This window comes from Apium graveolens, chromosome 10 (assembly GCF_009905375.1).
Source record: "Apium graveolens cultivar Ventura chromosome 10, ASM990537v1, whole genome shotgun sequence".
NCBI lineage: Eukaryota > Viridiplantae > Streptophyta > Magnoliopsida > Apiales > Apiaceae > Apium > Apium graveolens.
Window position 1 is genome coordinate 228,758,079 of NC_133656.1, and position 26,114 is coordinate 228,784,192.

Here is a 26,114-nt window from a genome sequence, read left to right on the forward strand (position 1 = left end):
TAAGTTGGTGTATCATGAGTTGTATATATGGGGTGCTGGTATTGCTGCATCCCCACCATAACCTCGTTAACCCCGCTAGCTATTCTCTTTTTTTTTTTCATTATATTTTGCTGCTGTCCCTGAGGACCACTCTTATTTTCCTCGTCATCACTCATGTACTCAGAATGGACGGCCCTGATCATAATTCATATGTTTGATTCATCAGGTACTTGATATTTTAGCACCTACAAGAACGCTCTCCTTTGTAATTGCATATTTATCTTAATTGGTGCCAAATCAGCACGAGTAATAGAATTCCAACAAGACGAAATTGATTAGTGAAAATTCCAATTCAATCAAGAAAAAAAGAAGCTTTATAATAGTACAGGTGTTACAGGAACTACAATTACGTAGTAAAGATTTGGCGTGCATTTAAAACACTAAAAAATGTAGGAATCAGGGGGCATGTAAATAATGGGGTCGTAGGCTCAGTGTAAAATTGATTACAGGAAACATCTGACTGGTCTGTTAGTCATCAAAGAACATGTCTTATAAATGTTGCGGAGTTAATACTCTATGCTCAATGCTCCATTACTCATTAGCTCCATAACCATTTCTCACAATATTCAACTCCCTTAAAAAACGTTACTAAGGTATGCGGGGTTACCTTTGCATGTATATATACGACCCATGATCCAGAATAAACATATGTTATATCATATCGTGGTACTAGGTGTCTACGAAATGACTTATATCTGTAAAATAATTTCGGCATAATTATGATATAATATACGTTTGTCGTAAACTCGCCGCCTACACGTACCATATACTATACGTAGACGGTAAATATAGAGCAGTGATACACACAAACAGTAGGTAGTGAATCATTACTGCTGCTTCTGCAATTGCTTGTTAGTACTGAGTCTACTGACCGTTATACCTGCTCCTTTTTCCCTCAGCTCACAACTCCCTCTCTGACCCTCTGCACCCCCACCAATAATTTTCATCTCTTTCACTCTCCTTTATTTCAATGGTTAATTTATGCATAATTTCATTTCATATCGTTAAACCTTTTTGAATTGTGGTAATAATTATTTAACCAACTCTGAACAGACTTCTGAAGGGGGCTGTTTGAGCTAATAATTCATTGTTTAAGATAAAAATAGAAGAGGGGGGAGCAGAAGAAGAGAGATGTTTGATGTTACCAAACAAGGAACAAGGACATAAGTAGAGCATATGGGCCACGGCACATGCATTCCCCCTTCACATTTGTTGTCATTTCCCAGGCTACCACCACTAGGGAAACCACCCCCCCACTCCTCCCCCCTCCCCTCTTATTTTATTCCCTTTTTTTTTAAACTAAATTCCTCTCTCTCTTCTATTTTCTTTTTCTCCCTACCTAAAAACATACTAGCATTCACTTAAACTAATCTACATTCTCACTAATCAACATTTCTAACTTTGGCAAAAAAAGGCCGGCACATTGGCTAAGCTTTTGTCCTAGGTCAAGAGTTTGACTACATAGCAAACAACCTTTAAGTTGTGTGTATTGAACTCACTAACATCCTAATCCGTAACTTACATGATACTGTTTTTAATTAAAAACAACGTTTAAGATTCAAGTCTCGTAAGAAACGGGTATACATTCGTATTAGAATATGAATATCTGTAAAAACTTGGGAGCAAGGGGTATTCAAGATGGAGGGAAGAACCGGGGAGCAACAGGCTACAATGAATGTGACAGAAGATAGAAATAATATGGGCTGGCATGGGCTATAATATCTCAAAAGGGACCACTTCTTTCTCTTCCTCAGCCGGTCCCCTGTTTTCTCAACTTCCATCTTTATTCTAGGCAGCTAGGCCTTTGTCATTTTTTATATGGCTCCATGCTCCATATCTCGAATCTAATCTAGATGACCACCCCCCGATTCCTCAATCATATCTTTCTTTCTAAACTATAATATACTATTAGTACAACTTCTCAAGTTTGCATTATAAGTCAACGACATGGGTACATTGCTGTGCTAACATTCCAAACTAGGTAAGTCATGCCTCCCACAAAAATATAACAGGCCAGCGGCCAGCCCAATGCCCCCCTACTGATCCAGTAATACGATTCTTCTATATCATCTTCTATCAGAAGCCCAAAGCCATATGTATAATCAACTATATTGTATTGTTGGAAGAACTGGTGTAATAATCTGACTATTGAAAACTCTGATGCTGGATTCCAACTGATGAGAACCGAGAAACTTACAAAAATATTGAAATAACATTTATAAATACTCCATGTTCTTTTGAATAATTTGATGAACAATTATAAAATTTATTGTCAAAACCTAAACAAAGAAACTGATGTAGAAACTAGAAAACATCAAACCGTCAAGAATCAAAAAAAGTAAACAAACACAAACCTTTCGACCTCTTGTCCATCCCATATACATATACAAGCACCGAAATGAACATCACGATCCATATCTTGAATTCATCTTCACCTTCAATTGCGGAGGAGCTGTGTCATCATTTTGAGCTTTTCAGTCTGGATTTGTACCACGTGAAGACATAGAGAACAGCCGTGGCCAACAGACATAGAGAACAGCCGTAGCCAACTCGTCTACTACGGAGTTATAGTTTCCAGCAAATAAATCACAACCCTCGTGAAATAGATGTAACATATAAACCTAACATAATAAATGGCCTTAACAACGTTAAATTCATTAAACTCGCCAGAGCCTTCCTATCATTTGGGAACAACATCGCAAAACAATAAACCAAAATAACAAGACACTTGCCTCCACGTATCCATGTCTTGCCTATCCTCCTACGAATATATTTATTTCTGCTAAAAAATTTGACGAGTGGTTACAAACATGCACATTTATATAGGGTTAATTATCAAGGAGCTGACTTCAGTGACTTGTTTGATACATTTTTCAGATTACTGACCAACTTGATACATCAAGTCCACTTTAGTGACCAACTTGATTATTAACCATATTTATACCTGTGTGTGTGTTTTTGTATGTATGTATATACAAATACATATAAGTGGCATCTTGTAGCTCTAGTTCAGCACTTTTGCTTTTTCCATCTTTTAACGTAATAATGTAAAATATAGAGTGCTAAGGTTCAATAAAACGATGATCATTAACCTTTCTAATCATAGTAAAGACAATTTTTTCAAACGATAAAACTTCTGCAAATTCACCACACTTGAGCAAAGAAACTATCGAAGTCTACTGAAGTAGATACGATTCCTTGACTATTAGGTTTCAGCACCCATTCAAATTAGAATGAACGAAAAAGGGTCTGCATAGTGGTGACAGACTGTTAGGAACTAAAATGTGATCTTCTGATCATCCATATATAACTAGGGGCACTTCACCCTTGATTTTATACCTAGTACTAATATTCTGCTCGTGTGATCTGAATGGGGAGGAAAGCAGATGCAAAGGAAGAAAAATAATATATATTGCATTTCAAATCTCATTCCCCAGTGTCCTTTAGGCTTTAAGAGGTAAAACAAGGGAGGAGGGATGCAAGCTTTATATGCTTACTAATTTAATAGCATTTAAAGCAGATGACCATTCTGATTGATTATAGCCTAAATATACACTGTACAAAAACCTTGTCATTATAGCTTCGTCGCCATGCTGCATCAAAAAAACTAAACATTCATTTGGATTTAAGGAAGATATAGCCTTAATATTTTCCGAATTTTAAACTGGACTCTTTTGCGGATAAGAGGAGTCGGGATAGTATAACTAGTATAACTTTCTCATTAAGCAAGATAATATTTATGAGGTAAGGGTTTCAAAATGAAACGATAAATACTTGTATTTTTATCTGTGCATTGCTTGAAAATCAATAGTTCTTTGCAAGATTTAATTCTAACATATAAAATACAATTTTGAAACTGTCAATGTCACTCCCACTCAGGAAACACAATAAAATCATACAGAGTAACAAGCATTATTAATTTGGAAAAGAAAATCCCAAGAACGTGCTTTTACAAAGAAGCCACAACAACAAACCTTAATCCCATCAGGCATCTATTCTGTTGCTGCTGCATGATTTGAAACTTCATTGTCCCTCAACTTTTCCAAAGTAGAAACTCGTCCATCAAGTGATTTGTGTACACCTTTCATCTAAAGTACAACATTTAAAAATTAGTGATCAGAATTTACAAACGCTTATATAAATCCAGAACGATTTATATTCGTCCTACATCTATACTTTCTATACAAACTAGGGAATAATTTGTAGTTTGGTTAACACCTCATCTTTGGTTATCCCTTTCAATCACTAACGTTAGAACTTATAAATAAAATTGATGAGAACCGTTAAGTTTAATACTAGAAGTTTTTTTAGACATTTAAAAGTGATCCGTGCTTTTGCACTTTGCACGAGCTATAAGTAGTAAAAATGGCAAATGAGAGACATTACCCACTACAGTCGATGAAGTAGCTACACAAGTAGGATGGACTACTGTATTAAGTATTAACTAACTGCTTGCTATAAACATGATAAATTAGGATTCAGTTTGGAAATAGATAAAAGCAAGTGCTGTCTACATTTTTGCTGAAGTATTCTCACAACCTCAACCAACAAAAAATATGTGGATTAATTAGTAACCCAAAAAAAATCGCACTTGCGTTTAGGCCTTTAGAGCATCTCCAATAGTATCTTAAGCTATTACCTAAATGGTAAATGCTAAATATAATATAAAAAGTAAGATCCTACTAACTTAGAAAATAGATAGATAGTTTCATCTCCAACAATGTTCCCCAAGCTCAGTCCTAATCAATTTTTTTATGAAGTACTTTCGGTCACTAAAACTACAACATACAACTAAGAGGGGAAAAGAGCTTTTATAATATTTTACAATAAAATATAAGTTAGAAGGACCTTGGGAGAAGATAGAGATTCCCTAAGCAACTCCAGTAATGTAACCAACACCTCTTGATAGCTACAGCTATCTTTAGTCCTAAATATAAGACCAACTATCCATTTATGTATTACTAAAACCAAGTATAGCTATGCCCTGGAGTAGATTTTTTTCATTTTGGTCCTATATTATAGCTAGAAGACCAACTATAGCTATGCACTGGACTTGCTCTTATGCCCTATTTAAAAAACTTGGGAATGTTCTAAGACTCTAACTGGAGTTGCAGAATGAAGAGAGTGTCTTAGTGATTTAATGAATTACTAGGACAATGTTGGAACATTACATTTACACTCATTCCTTGAAATTTACGTTAGGGGCATGAATAGCTAATCTATTGGAGTTGCTCTACGGGTATAATTTAATTTGAAAACTAGCCATTCTTTGTTTTTATCAAACAACTATAAATCAAGACAAGATTATCAGATAAGCTAGTAAAATGAAATGTAAATTTATCTAGTCAGATAAGCTCAGAATACTTGACAAGAATTTAGCCTTATAAAGTTTCAATTATAGCATGTATCAGACAAGATTATTACAGAGCCAAAATCTTACAGCAATTATGAAATGAATTTGCAAGTTAAATTATGAATTAGGGAAAAACATCATGAATTATGAGCAGATGATAAAAGGATTATATTTAGCTAAAAAAACATATTAAAAAAAAACCTGTTGAGAAATGCAATGTTGGTGAGTCTTATGATCATTGTGAAGGAGGTAAAGACCTATGAACGACGCCGTTGCTGCCCCTGCTAAGAAAGAACCCGTCCTTACTTTCATTACATAACCGAACATTAAACAACAAATTTCATGTGTTAAAAAATTGAATTTAAATTAGATTATAAAATTATATAGTATTAAAAGAAATGCATTGCACATGTTCAAAGTTAGTACTACTAATATATTGATAATCAAAATATTATTTAAGTCAATTTACTTACATAATAAATAGGTATTAATTAGGGGTGTTCCAGTTCAAAAAAAAATTAATTATGTATTGACGAACCGCTCAACCGCACCAAACCGTTCGCAACCGAATCGAAGTTTTCGGATAATCGCGAAACAGGGTTGATAGCGGATATAAATTTTAAAAATAACTTGTTCGCGGTTCGGATGCGGTTTTAAATTTTTAATTCGCAAAATCGCAACCGCAAACGCAAACCGCGACATATATTTATAATAAAATATAATTTCAAAAATATATTTAATATTATATAAATTAATAAGTTAACACATTTTTTTTTAAAAAAATTATTATATATTATTTTAAGATTAAATTATCTTTATTAATTGTAATCAAACCTGACCCATTCCTTTAATATCTTCCGGTATTACACTCTATGTTTTGTTTGTTAAATTTAATTGCGTGTTTCGGCAAAACAAGTATTGCAAGTTTGATGTAATAGATGTTGTGACTCAGATTGTTTACTATTTTTTTTAAAATTGTTCAATCAAAATGACTATTCTCATTAATTTTTTAGATTGTTCAATTAAAATATGACTATTCACATTAATTTACATGTTTTACTTATTTGTATATGAATTTATCTACAAATAGTACTTTATCTACATATTTAATTTTTTATTCTTAATAATTTATATTAAGTGTTTCAACCGCAAACCGAACCGTAATAATCACAAATTTGCAATTGTAAATGATACAGTTAATCGCAACCGCTTGCTGTTACGGACGAAAATTTCTAAAATCGTTTTTCACGGTTTAGTTCTACTTTTACCACAAAACATATCTAATCTGAACTGCATACATTTTAATATTAACAAATACATGTATGCTCGTAAAAATCTCACTAAAAATATTATTAAAAATCATCAGATTATCAATATCACGTTATTTGAAACCAAATTTTGGTAATTAATTTGATACCTCCAACAATACTCTGAAAGTAGCAGGAGGGGGCCTCTTTTTAAGTTGTTGACTTCTCAAAATTTATTTAAAGTAGATAATAGTAAATATTTTCAAAATCAAAATGCTGTTTAAGTTATTACTGTAAATTGTAATGCACTTCCAATAATTAACAGTAATCGTTTTTACTCTACATATCTCGTCTCTCATTTCTTTCAGAAACTTGTATCTTACATATTTTTCATTAAACTAAACAAATATGTAACTTATTACTTGCTTGCTCAAGAGAGCAGAATCCGCTGAGTTACTTTGAACTGAACCCAATCGAAATCAATTGTTTGGCACTTAACACTTCTACTTCTACCGGTGAAATCAAAGACACTGGCTACTTGGCAGACATTACATAAAACTTTTAGTACAATTTATAGTATCTGAAGGCAAGGGGCACTTTATCCATCAGATCCACAAAGAAAGCTAGAAACTATAGATGTCCGGGGAATATCGAAAGCATTAAGCATATCATAGCAACGACAAATAAGCCCATAATTCAACAAGATCAAAAGTTCAGCAGACAGTTACAGTTCTAATTCAACTTCAAGTTCACAATTGATACCGGGAACAATCAGGTGCACATTCAATTTGTGCATCTATTACACCAATTTGGATGTACAGTTTTTTGAGTATCAAGACAACGGAATTATATATCAGCTAAAGCCTTGTAAGCTTTTCTAAATAATGCAAAAGGTGGGAATTCCATCATCATAATACATCATCACTCGTCTGTAATCCGCAATACAAGTGATCTGATGTCCCTCAATTTGATCATAATTATCAATTTTTCACATCGTAACCTGCAAAAAGTAAATGTCCTCAAAATTATGGGGAAGACAAATGGTAAAATATGTCTAGAACAAAACAGAAAAGAGATGACATGATAATTATAGAATCCTCACACAAAATCCAGCATATGGAAATCAATATTAGAGCCAACCCATATTCTCCATAAATGTCACCGGCATATAATAAAGGATTGATTCTGATACTGACTACCAAAAGGTAATCCTAGATATCATTAACGTAGATAATTTAAAAAATAAATAAATTTGGAGCTTTAAATATATGCAAAGATGTTGCTTTTGTATATTTTTGCAGAACAGATGCAAAATTTTCAATTCTGTTGCCATTTCAGACATTTTGGCATAGTAACATCTAGCATATCATCTAAAGAACTGTTTTCACTGTACTGCAAACATCACTAGACATGTATACCTTTCTGGACTCAGTGCATCACTAATGAATAAGGATACTTTCTACAAAATCTCAAGATGTACAGATCACTTGGCAAGTGAATAAGTGGGGTCATAGACAAAGGACAAGGCACTAAATAAAAGCACAGTTAAAATAATACTATGCAATATTGATTTTAAATTAACTATTTGTTCCATAACTATTGCAAATTAACCAATCTCCTACTTGTAAAACTATTTAACCAGACACAAATGGAGTACAAAAAGGGAATTTTGTCAAAGGGGTCAATGCGTCTCAATACATATATTAGGAAAAAGGAAATTTTATTAAAAAAATTAGAAAACAAATCAACTCTTAAGCTGTTCAACAATTAGTAGTTGTGCTAAACTATTAGCTTCTTCAAACTATAATTGAAGTGAGGTAAAGACTTTAAGTAATTAGGTAACTTACTATCTTCTTGAGTTCGAAGATGTTCCACTTGTCCTGTCCAACAAAATTTATATCTGATGATTAGTACATTAACTAACTAAAACAAGGTTATGGACAATCCTTATGAAGCGTAAAATCAATACCTGTCCTGCTGCTTCACAACAAAATTAGAATTAGCCCTGCCCCTGACTGAACCCCTGATTTGAGAACCAACTGCATCAGATCTATCTATAGTCGCTCCATTTCCGGAAGTGAACTGCGTAGGCAACTGAGATCTCATTTCTGTGCTACTAAATTCCGCAATATCTTTCGATTTGCTTAAAATTTTCACTGTTGAAACAGCTCCAACAGCATATGAAACACCATTCATAAGCTGAGCATGTAAATGATTTTCAGTATGGTTTCCAGGTCGGGAGGTTGCATGCTCCCTTTTTAATCGGTGTGGCTGAGCCATGGGAGTGACAGCAACAGAAGGCAAGAGGGAGGAGTGCGATGATGTTGCAGAAGCAGCTGCTTTAACTTTCGCAAAAGCTGCAGTAGCAGCAATTATCTCTTGAGCGCCTTCTTTAAGCTGGATATAGTCACCTTCAATTACAAACAGCTGAAACGCAATACAGTTAGTTTACAAAAATAGTAGCAATCATAATCATGCAGAGCTTGATTAGGTCCAGATATATTACTTCAGGATGACTTCCAACAAAGTCATCAAGTTTTCCGTAACTTTTCTTGTAATCATGCCAATGTAAAGGTGAAAGCATTTTTCCAAGCCTGTTGGGTAGCTGCACAATAACACAAACCATATATTTTATAAGCCAGTGATAAAAAAAAATAACCGCTAAAAAATTATTGTGAGTTTCACTCACCGTAGAACTAATCCTGATTCTACCATTGGGTGGAATTGTGCGAACAATGCAGCGCAACAATGATCCTTCATCAAGAAAAGTAATTTCTGAGCTCTTTTCAACAAGTTTTGACTTCTCTTCAGTTGAGACGGGAGATTCAGAAGGTAACATTACATTAGCACCGTCATTCTCCATAAAAATATTCTTTGTCACTGGTTCTTGAGATATTTTAGCATTAGGTTGTTTGGTCATAGAAACTTGGGCCTCAAAATTTCCCAAAGTGTTAATATTCTTCTGCACAAGAATGTAGAATTTCAGTTTATCTAATGATTTTAAGTTAATATCAAGCAGCTAATCTAACGCTTACAAAGATGTTTTACAAACCTCGCGCTCGCTATTATGCTTCAGAGAATCCAATGTTAAACCCTCTTGAAACTGGGAAGATAACTGTTGCAAGTTATGAGATTGAGGATCTATAATGTAGTGTTTACCAATGGATTCCAGAACCTGAATAAAACTTTTGGTGGATCAAAAGGTAGTGCAGGGGGGGGATTTAAACTTCCTATAAAGTTATTAACAATACTTAGCTTTCATATTTAGAGTTACACACCTGTGCTCCCTCATTCAAGGTTGGAACTACAGCATGAGGTTCTAGCCCTTGATTGATTTGAGCATCGATGTACTCTGTCTGGCTAGGTTTCCCATTTACAGGAACTTTATAGTCATGACTATTTTCTGCTCTAAGCAAAATTTGTTCATTCTGTGATGAGGGATATTGTTCCTGAGCTGGCATATGTGGACCTTCTAATGCAGCCTAAACCCATTACAGAATAATCATATAATGCTTTAACTTTTAAGATACTGAAACTACATGCAGGGTTCTACAATTACAATTGCTATTACCTGTTGATTCTGCCAATGCTGTAGAGATGACATTGCTGGTACTGACTGAAAATGTGCAGTATGAGACTGAGCAACATGTGAAGAAACAGATTGTTGCACCGCTTGTTGATGCATAACATAAGGATGCAAAGCAGCCACTTGCCCAGCGAGATAGGTGGGCACCTGAACTAGCGACTGAGGAACAATAGGAACAGCAGCAACATGATTGGTCTGATGATAAGAAACAAGAAAACAAAATATCGATGTTAGCACAACACTAAACAGTAATCGCTTAAATATTCTCAGCGGTTCAGGAAAGTATAGGATTCTAAGGGAAATGTACAATAAGCAATTTAAAGCACACGCATAAAAAGTGCACTATTGTTTACAAAACCAACAGATAAGAGAATGTGGAAAATAGTTACAGTACCTTGTAAAATTAAACGGCACCCGAATGAGGGTTACAATGTCTATCTACCCCGCTTAAGTCCAATTAAAGATTGTAGACCACAATTGTGTTGATACTCATATTACTCGTTAATAAAGTAAAGTTATAAAATAAGCAGTAAAACATAGTTCAGAAGATGGATACAATCAGCAGGTACATTGAAAGATTATACCATTTTTTGTTATATCTTGCGCGAATGAAAAGTTATACACTTGTACGAATTAATTTGGATGATATGTTTGTCAAATAACAATTTATGACTTCAAAAAGCAAAGCACTTAATTTCTTTTTTTGGACAATTTAGGTAGTTCAATTTACAATCTACCTACACAAAATTACCTTCACCAAATGTAAATTCAAGTAGTTCTTGTCAGATTGTCATTTTAAACTACTTATAGGATATACAATATCAAATGAACTATCCCAACAGAAAAACCTACAAGTAAAGATCATATATATACTAAAGAAGTTACAAATTTAAGTTGTGACGTGTAACTTGGTAAGCCAAAGGGTTTATACTACTTTATCCAGCTTAATTATAGCTGCCAATAAACATTGCATGAACTTGACTGTAACTACTGATAACATCTAAAGTAGCAGCCCCACTCATGGTAACATGACATGGAAACAGGAAACTCCCTCTTTTCAATAAATATATATGTTGCATAATACTTATTAACAACTTTTAACAGTGGTGAGCCATGTATCTCCAAATTAGTACTACCATGGGCATTTATAATGGAAAATTCCTAACCAAATGGACAAATTTTACCTGACCAGCCTGTCCAGAAGCAGTCCCTTGGGACATGGATGAATCATTCTCCAGTTTACCATTAGGAAGAGTGCTGGATTCACGAACTTGAGCATTCCCACCTGTGTCCAGTTGGCTTCCATTGTTGTTTCCTGACTGAGAAGCATCCTTTAAGTTAGACTGGGAAGCACGTGATTCATCAGAGTAAGTTCCACTTCTTTCTCTTAGTTCTGCCAGCTCGATCTGAAGTGCTTGTATGGTATGCACAAGCTCGGTAAACTACAAAAATAGTGTTGATAGGAATTAGACAAGATGAATTTCTCAATTTATTCAATAATCATTGTAATTTACGTAAACTGAAAAACACAATGGGAATGGCGTGCTAGAAAATAGTATCTTTAAGCTTATTTTATTGCTAGAACAATATGGAAGAGATGCAAGTTATAACTGAGCGATTCAGCAACCAACCTGTCTTTGGCAATTCATCCACAACTGATTATACTGTTCAACACGCTCTCGAAGTTCAGCTTGTAAGGTTTGGTTTGTACTAGTTTGCAACGCATCCATTTCCTGGGCTCGCGTAATCCATGTTTGTGCCTCCCTTAATTGTTCATCTTTAAAAATTACAGTTTCCTGCACAACTCTATGCTGGACGAAGCAGCATGATCAAGACGAGTTACATTTTTTTAGTTCATGTATTATTGAAGTACAGACAGACTCTAAAACCAAATATCGACTTCCTACAAAACAAGTATATTAAACACGGAATAAGATTTTCTGGATGAAAATAAAAGTTTACTGAGCATATTAAAAAGCGGGATCACACGGAGCTTCTAATAAGTACGCCATCATTATTTCAATGTGGTACATATTATTGGACTCTGCAATTAAGCTTAAAAGGAAAACTTAAGCAAACCTGTTCTTGCAACTCCATCAACTGCCGCTCTTTTTCCTGAATGTGCTCTTGAAAATCATGGATTTGCTTAAGATGCTGTGCTCTTTCAGCCTCTAAATTATCACGTTCTCTCCTGCAATCAAAAGGAGTCAGAGTTAGTACAATTCACCTGAACCCCAGACACACATGAGAAGGTTTCACCACTCACACGACTAAATTATAAATAAGAAGCATTGATTCATAGCATTATTTATATCTCAAATGTTAAAATAGAAAAAATGTTCCGACTTTACACTAACAGTTATGACACCATAATCCCAATTAATTTCAAATGATGTAAGGGAAACAGAAGTTCTTTCCTGCACATAATTTCCATATGAAAATACGAATCATTTATTCATGGAACAATAAATTGTTTACAGTCCTGACGATGACACAAACTTAATATAACTGAATGAATAGTATATTCATACCTAAAATTTGCCAGTTCTTTGTTTTGTTCTCTGAGAAGATCATCTTTCGCCCAAACCTGCCGAAGTTAAAGATGCCATACTTATAAATGAACTTATATAAAGGAGAGCCCAAAACTTTATAAGAACACAAATGGTAACATACCGCTTGAGTATCTAATCTGATTGCATGCAGCTCTCTTTCCTTCACTTCAATCTCCCTTTCAAGTTCATGCATACCCTGCTCCATATCCCGTAATTGCTCCTTCACAAGCCAGCAAACCAGAAGTTACACCCACATAAACCACAACCACAACCACAAGTTAATATACATCATTTTCAACAAAACAAATGCGTAATTCTTAAAGGAACACACTTGAAGCTTGACATTGGCATTGACATGCTCCTTAATCTGTGAATCATAAGTACTCTGCAACGCTATAATCTGCGATCGTGCAATAAGCTCTGACCTAAGCTCCGTCTCAATATGCTGCAACTCCTCCTTTTGCTTAACTACCGACCGAAGCCGCTGCTGCAACTCATTATCCATACTTCCATCAATCGTAATCGAACAAAAATCCACATCAACCGGTTGCTGTACCTTAACAAAAAAACCCAAACATTACACCACCATCATCAAAAACACCTTCACCCCGAAAACACGAAAACCCTAAACATTACCTCAAAAATCAATCTTTCATCAGATTGCCTTAACTTTGATCTTAGCAAATCCTAACAAACCGAAATTATCGCAATCCAACTCAAATTATAATACAATAAACCCTAATTACTTGATAATTAGTAAAAATAAGCTAGTAGAGTCGAAGTTTTAACCTCATTGCTAGAGTTTTGTTCGGGAACAGCTCGCCACTCTTTTCGAGCCGATTGCATCGGTAGAGACACGCCGCGTGCGGATGCGACACCGCTAGGTGCCTCCATTTGATTATAAGCTTCTACACTGCTCCAATTAAACGTAACGTAACCAAGCAAACCCTAGAATTTAAAATAAAAACAAAAACGTAATTACTGGGAAAATAAAAATGAGGCGATTAGTAAATAGATATAAGATGTGAAATGAGAGAGTGAGAAGCGTGAGGCAAGTGAGAAATGTGTGTATTTACCTGTGATGTGTGTCCTCTAGATTTGGGGGAAGAACGAGAAAGGGGGTTTCTTCAGGTTTTCTTATTTAAAATTTGTGATTGGAGTGTTTATTGTATATACTGCTAGTTGTCTGGAATGAGATGTGTTGTGTGTTGTTGTGCTTGCTTTTGACCTTTAATTGTACATCAAATTAATCGAGAGTGTTTCCCCTATAAATTAATTACCATAATAACCCGTGTCATAAAACTTATTGATAAATCTATATGAAATATTAAAAATTTGATAATCGATCGATTGGTACTTACCGAAATTACTTAAATATCTTTATTAATTAAAATAATTACATTTACTTAATTACCCTTTATAATTATTATAAGATTAAACTATTCAATGTTAAGTCGATTTCAACCTATAATTGAATGTTAACTAGGCACAGTAATTAAAGAACCAGAACATATGTTGCATGCAACCGATGCAACACCCTCCTTCTTGATTAATATATAAAATAATTATCTTCTTAAACGAATTTACTCATTTCTCGTATTGAATTTGATTACAGTTGTGTTCCAATCAATATTAGAAACTGTATCTTGAGTGAAAGTTTGGAGTAACGAAAATGCATTTCTTGTCAAGAAAAAATATATGCATTTTTTTAATCTTTTCAATTAAAATTTCTCTTTTTCCAAAAATATTATAAGAAAATTTTATTTAATAAAATAAACTAAAATATTATAATTACTAATCACTTCAATTTTAATTCTAATTTTTTGTCTACCTATCCTATCTTAAAATAGACGAAATATTGAAAATTTGATAATCAGCCGTCGGTACCCGCTAAAATTACTTAACTATCATTACTTAATTATTTTATCATTAAATGTCTCCCTTTCAAAGTCAAATCAAAATATAAAAAAAATACGCGTCAAGCTAATAAGAAACAACATTATATTCAAACTCAAAAGCATGAAAGCGATAATTTTTCGTGAAAAAAGAGTTTTATTATATCGAGTATGATAAACATGCATGTATTAATTACTTATTATTAAATTAAATTTTATAAACCATAAACCACTAAGTACGTAAATATCAAGTAAGCGTCTTGAACTCAAAGTACCGACATTGAAAAAAATGAATTAATGATATTCAGTAAATGATGTGATGGATAGGTTTAAAACAAAATTAATGAAAATTATTGAATAACATGGGCCACAGCTAAAAAGAAATTAAAACTCCACACTGTGTAATTAAAATCCAACAAAAAATATAATATAATTTATTTTAGGTACTAGGTTTGTAGATAAATGTTGAAATTACTTAATTATTCTTATATAATTATTCATGTTATTTTCACTTAATTGTACTTCCTTAATTTTAAAACTTATTTATTTTAAATCTCTTTTAATTATGATTAATATATAAATCAATCGTTTTTCTCAACTAAAACAATCACTGCATCGCAAGATTCCAATAAACTACAAGGTGTAAGAATACAGTTATACATGTAATTACACTTCTATTTTTAAGTAATAATAAACTAGAAGATCTGCAATTATAGTTAAATATGGATTTACGCTTGCTTTTTTAATTAAGACATTAGCGGTCTCATTTGATATAAATTGTATATATCTCAATTTTCACTGGTAGCTCTGAATCTAACACTAAACCCAACACTAAACCCAAAATTTATGAGAATATCAAGATATATCATATCAAACGTTAGTATTAACACACTAATATCTTTCAAGCTATTAATAAAATATAACTCCAATCTACGTAAACTTTGCTATAGTTTGATTGTTTAAATTGTAATCGTTGATTTTTTTTCAAATCTAATTTATGGTTAGATTTAATAATAATAATAGTTAATATGTAAATTAGCCCAAAATTTGAATTTTATTAACAAAATAAGTAATTTTAAATTAAAATATTTCAATTAAGACACAAGATCTATTTAATTGGGAAGAGTATATTTTTTTCATAACGACCAGTTTTTTATAAACTTATTTATTTTAAAACCTAATTATTATAAATAGCTATTATTATAATATAATGAGATATATATTCAATTAAACTTATTTAAGACATAATTACTCTTTTAACAAATATTGATTAATAAAAACAATCATGATAATAATAAAATATTTATTATTTAAAATAACCGTGCATCGCACGGGTTTTAGGCCGGTATTGTATAATGTCTAAAATATATCCGAATACAAGTTGAGTATATCAATGTGTATGATTTCATTGTAAAACATTAATAACGTTCATAACATTTTTAATAGATCTCATTAATCATAATACATATTTTCTTGTTTATGTCGTGTAATTTGTATTTACTAAATGAATACAAGCAATATAACTATACGTGTACGTGTAAAAGGAAAAGATTGAAATTAATCCATCAAATATTGTCAATATGTTTATAAAAAAAACTAAAAATTTACATATATGTATATAGCAGAGTCGAGTAAATTTTTAGAGTTTTGGTCAAATAAACACGGAATAATGAGATATTTTATTACTAAAGTCATTACTAATTTATAATTATCTTACTTAATTTAAAAGGATTTGTAATGCACAATTAAAGTGGTCAAGACCTGCAATCGAAATATTCAACAAAGTAGAATTTACACTACAATTAATACAAGTTTATTTTTTAAGATAAATGTTATTTTTTTAATACAACGTTTATGTTGATTTAATATTATTGATATTATTATATTTTTACCCTCAATAAAATAATAATTTCGTTATAATAATATTCTCTCTACCAATGCTATCACTTTAAATAAGTTTAAATGTTCTAAAAAGTTTTGAACATATACGTCTACTAATATAATTATCATGAAATCATATCATTTAAAGTTTTAAATGAACAAAACTAAAAATTAAATTCAAAATATTTTTTTAATAAAAAATTAAATAATATTAAAAAAAATCTTTGTTTATGTCGTGTAATTTGTATTTACTAAATGAATACAAACAAGATAGCTGTACGTGTACATGTAAAAAGGAAAGATTGAAATTAATCCATCAAATATTGTCAATATGTTTATAAAAAAAACTAAAAATTTACATATATGTAAATAGCAGAGTCGAGTAAATTTTTAGAGTTTTGGTCAAATAAACCTGGAATAATGAGATATTTTATTACTAAAGTCATTACTAATTTATAATTATCTTACTTAATTTAAAAGATTAGTAATGCACAATTAAAATGGTCAAGACCTGCAATCGTAATATTCAACAAAGTAGAATTTACACTACAATTAATACAAGTTTATTTTTTAAGATAAATGTTATTTTTTTAATACAACATTTATGTTGATTTAATATTATTGATAATGTCTTAATTCATTAATTAAATTTTATCTCGGCTGTGTACGTATCTTTTAATCATCTCTATTATACAAAGTTAATTTTATAAGATGTCAGATAATTGTCAATTCATAAATTAAAATTGACATAACTAGTTTTTAACACATTGAAAAAAAAACTTAAATTTAATTGATCATTCTTATTTTCAGAACATAATTTTTTTTTGTTATTTTCTTCTAGTATATATATCAACAACTCTGAAATACACCATTAAAATTAATTTTTTTAATATTGGTAAAAATAATGTCGCATGTGTGTATGTAAATTATTATTTATTATATTTTCGAGTGAATTATGTTGGTCTCGTTTATTTATATGCTAGATATCTTGGTCATGTATATATCTAATTGTTATTCACTAAATTACTCAAATAACATTTATTTATGATTATTCAAAAATTATAATTATCTAATAAATAAATTACAATTATTTATATATAGTGGTCGTAGTAGCACTGACAATCAAACAATATATATTTTTACTCAACAGAGCATCAGTCTTTGATGTGACATAAAAATAATTTATATATCGTAAATACTAATACTTGATATATTAATGGAACTTGTTAATCCTTTCAAAATATCGACTAATATTAATTTATTTTTATTGAAATAACATAATATGGATTAAATCTAATAGTATAGTACATTATAGTTTTAACTTTTTTTTCAAATAATTCACAATAGCTGTACAATATTTTCCAACACTAAATATTTTTTTAAAATTTACTATTGCTAATTTTAAATATAGTTTTTTCAAAATATTGAATTATATTATTTTTCAAGTTTCTTATATATATATATATGTATGAGTTAAGTTTTGTTGAGTCCTTGTTTTTAGTTGAATACGGGAGTCCATATATGTTTTGCAAGTAAAATAGTATTATTTTTTTTGTAAAAAGTATTACAATGTGAATTATGTTCAGAAGATATCACTATTTTATTAAATATCCTTCAAATCTCATACATTTGACAACATACCCAACACACCGACCAAATCAAACTAATTCATTTTAGTTTAATTTTTACTTTTTTTAAATTCCAGATCAAGAAGATAATTTTGTTTTAGACTGAATAATTAGTATATATGTTTTTTTGTTAGTCGAATTGTATTTTTATTTTAGTTTTGTGTTAGTCTGAATCAATTGTATAATGTATTTTTTTAACCCGGATAAATAAAATATATTATTTTATTTATCCAAGTTCATTGGTATTATTTTTTTAGGAGGATTGATAGTATTATTATTTTATCTTAACTCGAGTCACGTTATATATTAACCAAATTTTAAGAATTATATTTAGTTTATTTAAATTTAATTTAGCCCGAATTAACAAATTAGAATGATACAGAACTCAATACGAATTAAAATTTAAATTGGTAAAAGAAGTTGAATTTAAGTATAAATTATAGTGATACAGAGTTCGATATAAAATAGAATTGAAATTGGTAAAGTAATTCAAGAAGTTGACTTCAATATCAATTAAAATTAGAATTGCACGACCCAATAATTAGAATGAAGAAGTTCAATTTAAATATAAATTATAGTGATATAGAGTTCGATATAAAATAGAATAGAAATTGGTAAAATAACAGAGGAAGTTGACTTCAATATTAATTAGAATTAGAATTGAACGAACCAATAATTAGAATTAGAACAATTAAGCAAGGGTAATTAAGTAATTTCAGCAAGTACTGACCGACTACCAAACTTTTAATGTTTCATCTATTATAATATAGTATAGATAAATAACACCATAACACACGTTTATATTATGTAATTTATTATTTTAGTTTTTAAATTATTAGAAACATAAAACCCGGACCATTAGATTGGATTGTAATATAAAGTTAGGATTTTGTCTCACAAATATGATTACTTATAATAACCATATCAACTTAAATAATATAAAATTTAGGATTTGTCTCACAAATATTTGAATATAAATATATCTTTAATTAAATAATACAATAAATAAATTACTTTTTTATGAAGAAGCATCAAATGTCTTACCTTTTTTAAATAACATGTTAATGAAAATTATTAATTTACTTTATATTTGTAGTTTAATTTTTTCTAAAGAGAATAAAAAAATAGGACTTTAGGAGCACCTCTTTATAAATTCACTATCATTGAATGATATTTTACACTTACTTTTTTAAAGTGAAAAATTAATAAATAAATCGATTTAGTATATATTCGTAGTTTTAACGGAGCTTGCGACATCTCATGTCAAATTTTGAATATATTTAAATATTGGGTCAAGTTCGAGATGTAATAATGTAAACCGGTAGGTTAGTAATTTTGATATATAATATCAGTTGACTTGATTGTATAAAGACCTCAAAAATATTAATTTTTATTAATATAAGATATTATAAAATTTATCCTTATTGGTAAAATATTCACCTCGAGTTCGTAATATAAATTTATTAAACCTAGATAGTGATGATGTATTTTCGGCTGGGTCATGTAGTCAAATTTCGAGTAATTTTTTTATCAAAATGGGTAAAATTCTAATTTTGAAGCTGTTAATTTTGATACATATTATCAATTGACTTGATTTTATAAAGATCTCAAAGATATTAATTTTTACCAACATAAGATATCACAAAACTTTTCTTTGTTGGTAAGATTTTCTAATCGGACTCGTAAATTAAATTTAAACTAGGTAGTGACGTGGTATTTACGGGCATGTCATTTAGTCAAATTTCGAGTATTTTTTTAAAAATGGATCAAGTTCTAATTTTGAATTCGAAATAAATCGAAACACGCTAGTTATAACTTATCAAAATATGTAATATACATATATATTATTTATATAAGTGTATCTCTTTTCAACATATAAAAAAATTAATTATATCTATAATTTATTTTTTATTAAAAATATATATATTAAAAATATACGAGACATACTTTTCAAATTAAAAATTGTTTAATAAATTAGGGAATGATCTGTTTATGTGTTATGCTTAACTTTATATCTCAAATTCAATTGTTCAAAACTAATTCTACAAATTTTTTAGTAATCATGTTTGAAGTTAAATAAATTATCGTTATTTACGACACTCACATATTATGTGTATGATAAAAAAACTTAACTAACAGTGTGATGTAGTGGTAAGGTGATCTGCTTGTGAATGTAAATACTCGGGTTTAATTTCTCCCAACAGCCTGTTTTTATATAAATTTAAAATACAGGGGTAAATTAGTCATTTCAATGAGACTTTTTAATCTCATGAATATTATCACCATGTTCTCTTATTATATATAGAAGATACTAGGTAGAAAAACATTGCAAAGAGAAAAATATGTTTATAAACGTACAATATAAAATAAATATATTATGTTGTATGAATATTCTTTCGGTCCATTTTTAATTGTCATATTTGACTTTTGAGCAGTTAAAATGACTAAATTTTGACTGAAATTTATTAATATTTTATAATTAAATTAAATAAAAAAATATATGATGAAATGCATATTTAATCTACTTTAATATATAATTATTAGTTTCTTAAATTAATATAAGAATAATTTACAATCCTTAGTCAAAGATTAGTCAATTTGACCAATAAAAAAAGAAATGTGATGATTAAACATGGACGAAGGGAGTATTTTTAAAAATCTAAAAAATAATAAATGAATCAATATACTTATATAAAAAAGAAGACGGGGGCATTTAGGTGGCGTATCTCATATCGTCTCATTTTATTATTCTAATTTTCTCAAGTTTTTGAATTATTAAATATCAAAAATTACAATTACCTTATATTCTCCTAAATCAATATACTTATATAAAGGAGAAGACGGGGGTGTTTAGGTGGCGTATCTCAGATCGTCTGATTTTATTATTCTAATTTTCTCAGTTTTTTGAATTATTAAATATCAAAAATTACAATTACCTTATATTCTCCTAAATACACTATCACCGTTCGTAATATTCCTCAGGAGAAGACGGGGGTATTTAGGTGGTTCAAATCGTCTCATTTTATTATTCTAATTTTCTCAATTTTTTGAATTAATAATCAATATACTTATACAAAGGAGAAGACGGAGGCGTTTATGTGGCGTATCTCAGATCCTCTCATCTTATTATTCTAATTTTCTCAATTTTTTGAATTATTAAATATCAAAAATTATAATTACCTTATATTCTCCTAATTACATTATCATTGTTCGTAATATTCCGCAGGAGAAGATGGGGGCGTTTAGGTGGCTCAGATCTTCTCGTTTTATTATTATAATTTTCTCAATTTTTTGAATTAATAAATATCAAAAATTACAATTACCTTGTATTCTCCTAAATATACTATCACATGTTGTGCATGACATGCATGTATCATAACAAGACTAAGTCACACTGACAACCCTGAGATTAGTTGTATTGTAACCTTAATATGTAATTCATACTTGTAACACTTAATGTCTGTAAAATGTAAATGGAGCAGACTGGAGCATTTTTCTCTAAACAGTGTCAAGCCTAAGAATTCTATCTGGAAGAAGATCATGCCTCAGAAGAATTATGAAGAAACTTGGAGTTGAATAAATTTGTTTGGTGTAAAACATTCTAAGTCAAGATCTCTACAAGTCACAGAATTAGTGTTATAGAGAAGTCATTCGAGAACTCAGGAATTGCCTATCGAGAACTCAGGAATTGCCTATCGAGAACTCTGGAACTGTCTATCGAGAACTCAGGAAATGCTATTGGAGATATCAATAAGTCAGATACCCATTCGAGAACTCAGAGATATCGACAAGTATACATTCATTAGAGAACTCTGAGTTATCGATAAGCCAAAGTCCATTAGAGAACTATGAGTTATCGATAAACCAAAATTCACTAGAGAACTCAGAGTTGTCGATAAGTCAAGGCAACAATGAAGTTTCAGAGATATCGACAAGCCAACATGCCTATCGAGATGTCGAGTTCTCTACAGCTTAATTGGAGATCTCGAAGTGAAGAAATTTCTCTAAGTACAGAATTGCAGAACAATTTAATATCCAAGGTTGCAGATTAACAAACAATTCACATAGCTGGATTGACAAGTCTACAAAAAACAGTTTGAGAGATGTGCAAGATTAATGACAAAGATTAACTGACAGAGGAGATTAAAGTAAACACGGGATGCTAAAGATATGCTAAGCTAGAAATGGAATATTTGCTTTTCTATAAATAGAAATGACAAGTGACAGTTTAGAAAAGCTAATAGCATGTTTATTATCCACTGTGTAAACCAGCAGTTAACTGAGTTATAAAGTTAACACTGGTCCTCTAGTTAAGTAGAACAATCAAGATAGAAAATTATGTGTTCTCTCTCAAGAAAGAAGCTAAGTTCTAAAACAAGAACTTAGAGATTTTGTAGCAAAACACTGCTTGATTTTTAATATAAAATTAAGTGAGTTTTGAAGATCTTTGTTTTACATATTTGCATAGTTATTTATGTTTAATATCCATTCTACTAAATCATTGATAACAACCAACTGTTAAAGCCTAAGTCGATCAAAAATCAAACATTTAAGCCAAAACACATTCACCCCCCCCTCTGTGTTGTATTCATACCTAACAAGTGGTATCAGAGCAGTATCTGAAAGTAAACAGATTAGATCTTGGAAAAATGAATACACAGAAAATCAGTAGTATCAAGATTCCTCCCTTTGATAAGGCCAACTACACCTTTATGGAAAAAGAAAATATTGCTATTTATAAGAATGGCCAATCATCTTTACATTGGTATCCTCAAGAATGGGCCCTTCACTCTTGTAGTTAGAGTTGAGGAAACCACAGATGGAGATATGGTTATTCAAGCTCATTATGCTCCCAAGGATCCTTCTGAGTATACTAAACCTGAAAGAGAGAAAGTTTCCCTAGACAGTGCTTTGCAACTGATACTAATTGAGTCACTTGACAATGTAATGTATAATAACATTGTCAACTGTGACACTGCTAAACAGATCTGGGAAAAGATTGAAATACTTTGTGAAGGAACTGAGGAGGTTAGGTCAAATCAAAGAAGGATATTGATTTCTCAGTATGATGGTTTTATGGCTAAACCAAAGGAGGGTATTACTGATGTGTTTGAAAGGTTTAATAAGCTGATAAATGACTTGCAGCTTCATGATAAATTTTATGATGTTGAAGAAGTGAATTTGAAGTTCTTGCTTACTCTCCCTGACCATTTGGAACAAAAGATCTCTGCAATCAGAGAAGGAAGGGATTTGAGTAGAATCACACCGGAAGTGCTTTATGGGGTTCTGAAAACTTATGAACTTGAAATGATTCAAAAGAAATCATTAAGGGCTGGTCAAAGATATGTACATGACGGCTCAAGTGCACTAATTGTGAATGATGGCCAGACCTCCAATGATGAGCAAAGATCTCAAACTCCAGAAGTTTCTACAAGTGATAAAAGAGCCAATGACACAAAAGAGCAAGTCATACTGGAATTGGATGAAGAAGATGAATTCTACACTCTTGATGAACTTGATGAGCTAGACAAATCAATGGCTTACTTGGCTAGAAAATTCTCTAACATTAGAGTGAAGAAACCAAGATTTTTCAAGAGCAAAGGACAGTACTTCAACAAAGACAGCAGCTGCAAAGGAAAAGGGAAGTACACTCCTGACAACAAAAATGGCTACAAGACTGGATCTGTTGATAGATCAAACATAAGGTGCTTTAATTATGATGAGTTGGGCCATTTTGCTACAGAATGTAGGAAAGCCAAGAAGGCAAAGAAAGACAAAGCCTATCTTGAATTGGAAGCAAAGTATGATGCTCTTCTAAAGAAGCAACAAGGGAAAGCTTATATTGTTGAGGGCAAGAGCTGGGATGATTTAGATAATGATGAAGATGAAGAAGTTGGAAACTATACACTCATGGCATTGGAGCAAGGAGACTCTTCATCATCTAAATCACAGGTACCAACTCTTACCACAATTGATTTAAATGTGAGTCAATATAAGGAAACTGTTGAAAAGATGAGCACATAAATGTTCCACATTCATACAAGCATGGTTGCTGCAAATGAGGAAGTTAGCAGATTGAAAAAGATCAATGAAAAGCTTGAGAGTGAAAAACAAGAGACTGAATTATTGCTGGTTGAGCTTGATACTGCTAAGCAAGAAAATGCATACTTAAAGAACAAATTAAAGTGTGCAAGTGAAATTGAAGCAGTACTGAGAGAAAAGCTGGAGAAGAATGAAGTGAAGCTGAAATCCTTTAAAAATGCTTCTGATTTGATTGGCCAATATCATGAAAAGAACAAGCCATTTGCAAACATTGCCACTGGTCTTGATTATGAGGGTTTGAACAACAAAAATAAGACTGTCAGTGACAAAGGAAAATGAACTGAAACTGAAGATGTTCCAATTATTTTGAAGAAAGTTGAATCGCCTTTTGTTCAAGGCATGTGAAGTGAACTTCAGTGAAGAAGAGTTGATCATCAAATAGGAGATAACTGATGAGGACAAGGAAAAGATAAATGATGAGACAACTCAGTCTTCCATCTCTGTTGAAACACCAAAAGCCAATCAAGAAACTAAGGAGCCTGTGAAGGAGATTAAAGCTGAACAGGTCAAAAAGAAAAAGAAGAATAGAAATAGAAAGATTGGGATAAACAAAAGCAATAATTTTGCTTATGTTGCAGATGCTCCTAGAAAGAGGTGTGAGAATTGTGGATCAATGAATCACCTAACTCATCTTTGTAAAAAGATGTTAGCAATCCACCTGAAGGAGTCTGCAAGTACAATAAAGCTAAGACTAATGATCCCTATTCATTCTGTGACAAGTTTGACTGCATTCCCTGTAACATGAAAGTGATGAAGAGTTGCCACAAATTGAGAATTGATCTCATAGAATCAAAAGTTGGTTTTATATCTAAAAGGGAAAATGCTCAACAGTCTATGAATTCCATTTTATCTGAAAATTCTCATTCTACTTCTGCAAAATCAGTTAACAAGAAGAAAGTGCCCAACACAGCTTGGGTAACTAAACACAATTAATCCTCATTGTGTGCAGGGCAAAGGAAAGAAGGTCATATGGATCATTGATAGTGGATGTTCCAGGCATATGACAGGTGATAAGACCCTGCTATCACAATTTGAGGAGATGGCTGGCCCTTTGGTGACCTTTGGAGACAATAGTAAAGGATTCACAATGGGATATGGCAAGATTGTTTCTAGAAATGTTGTCATTGAAGATGTAGCACTAGTTGCTGGACTAGAAGTAAATCTCTTAAGTGTTAGTCAATTTGCAGACAGAGGTTTTTAAGTTGTTTTCAACAAAGGAGATTGTGCTTTTATTAGCAAAAAGACTGGTAAAATTGCTCTTAAAGGAGTAAGAAAGGGAAGCCTGTTTGTTGCAGACTTAGACTCAACAAATAAGGATGGGGTGTGTTGTTTCTACACCAAGGCATCAGAAGAGCAAATCAAATTATGGCATAAGAAGCTATCTCACCCGAATTTCAAAGCAATCAACACCTTAGTCAATAAGGAGCTTGTGAGAGACATGCCCAATCTGGAATTTGCTCAATTGGAAGTTTGTGAAGCTTGTCAGAAAGGAAAGATGAAAAGAACAAGTCACAAGTCAAAATCTGTGAATTCCATAAGTGCACCCCTGCAACTTATTCACATGGACTTGTTGAAAGGAATATGTCCTAAGTCCAATCATGTATTAGGATTTAGGAATAACTTTTTATGTAATCTGTTTTGATTTCATTGATATTAATAAAAGACTTGTTTTGTTTTTATTACGGGCTCTATCTATTTAAGTGTTTAAATAAGATATACCATAGTTTAGAGTAAAGCTTTTTATGGATTATGATGAGATCATAATAGTGAGACCTAATAGATGATAACTCTAAACTTAAATAGTTCCTGATCATAGGATTACTAACTAATA

At 31.3% G+C, this 26,114-nt stretch overlaps 1 protein-coding gene and 1 long non-coding RNA gene across 6 annotated transcripts; both read right to left on the bottom strand.

Annotated features, from left to right (window-relative positions):
* Positions 1 to 3,798: 3,798 nt before the first annotated feature.
* Positions 3,799 to 5,705, bottom strand: LOC141689267 (uncharacterized). Its single transcript, XR_012562308.1, has 2 exons — positions 5,594 to 5,705; positions 3,799 to 4,127 (listed from the first exon to the last, which is right to left on the bottom strand). It is a non-coding gene; the product is annotated as an uncharacterized LOC141689267 (long non-coding RNA).
* A 1,573-nt stretch (positions 5,706 to 7,278) lies between these two features.
* LOC141689790 (uncharacterized) lies at positions 7,279 to 13,997 on the bottom strand. Of its 5 annotated transcripts, none has more exons than XM_074494182.1 (17): positions 13,854 to 13,997; positions 13,567 to 13,725; positions 13,414 to 13,464; positions 13,109 to 13,327; positions 12,899 to 12,997; positions 12,757 to 12,812; positions 12,305 to 12,416; positions 11,857 to 12,036; positions 11,410 to 11,667; positions 10,211 to 10,420; positions 9,918 to 10,121; positions 9,692 to 9,814; positions 9,329 to 9,601; positions 9,146 to 9,244; positions 8,609 to 9,066; positions 8,487 to 8,519; positions 7,279 to 7,639 (listed from the first exon to the last, which is right to left on the bottom strand). In XM_074494182.1, coding segments are annotated over exons 2-17 (2,481 nt in total). In that variant the 5' UTR covers positions 13,672 to 13,725; positions 13,854 to 13,997; the 3' UTR covers positions 7,279 to 7,638. The 5 variants fall into 5 exon arrangements, with proteins under 5 accessions (XP_074350283.1, XP_074350282.1, XP_074350281.1 ...); XM_074494181.1 differs by having other exon boundaries at positions 9,329 to 9,598; positions 13,109 to 13,333; XM_074494180.1 differs by having other exon boundaries at positions 13,109 to 13,333.
* Between the last annotated feature and the right edge of the window lie 12,117 nt (positions 13,998 to 26,114).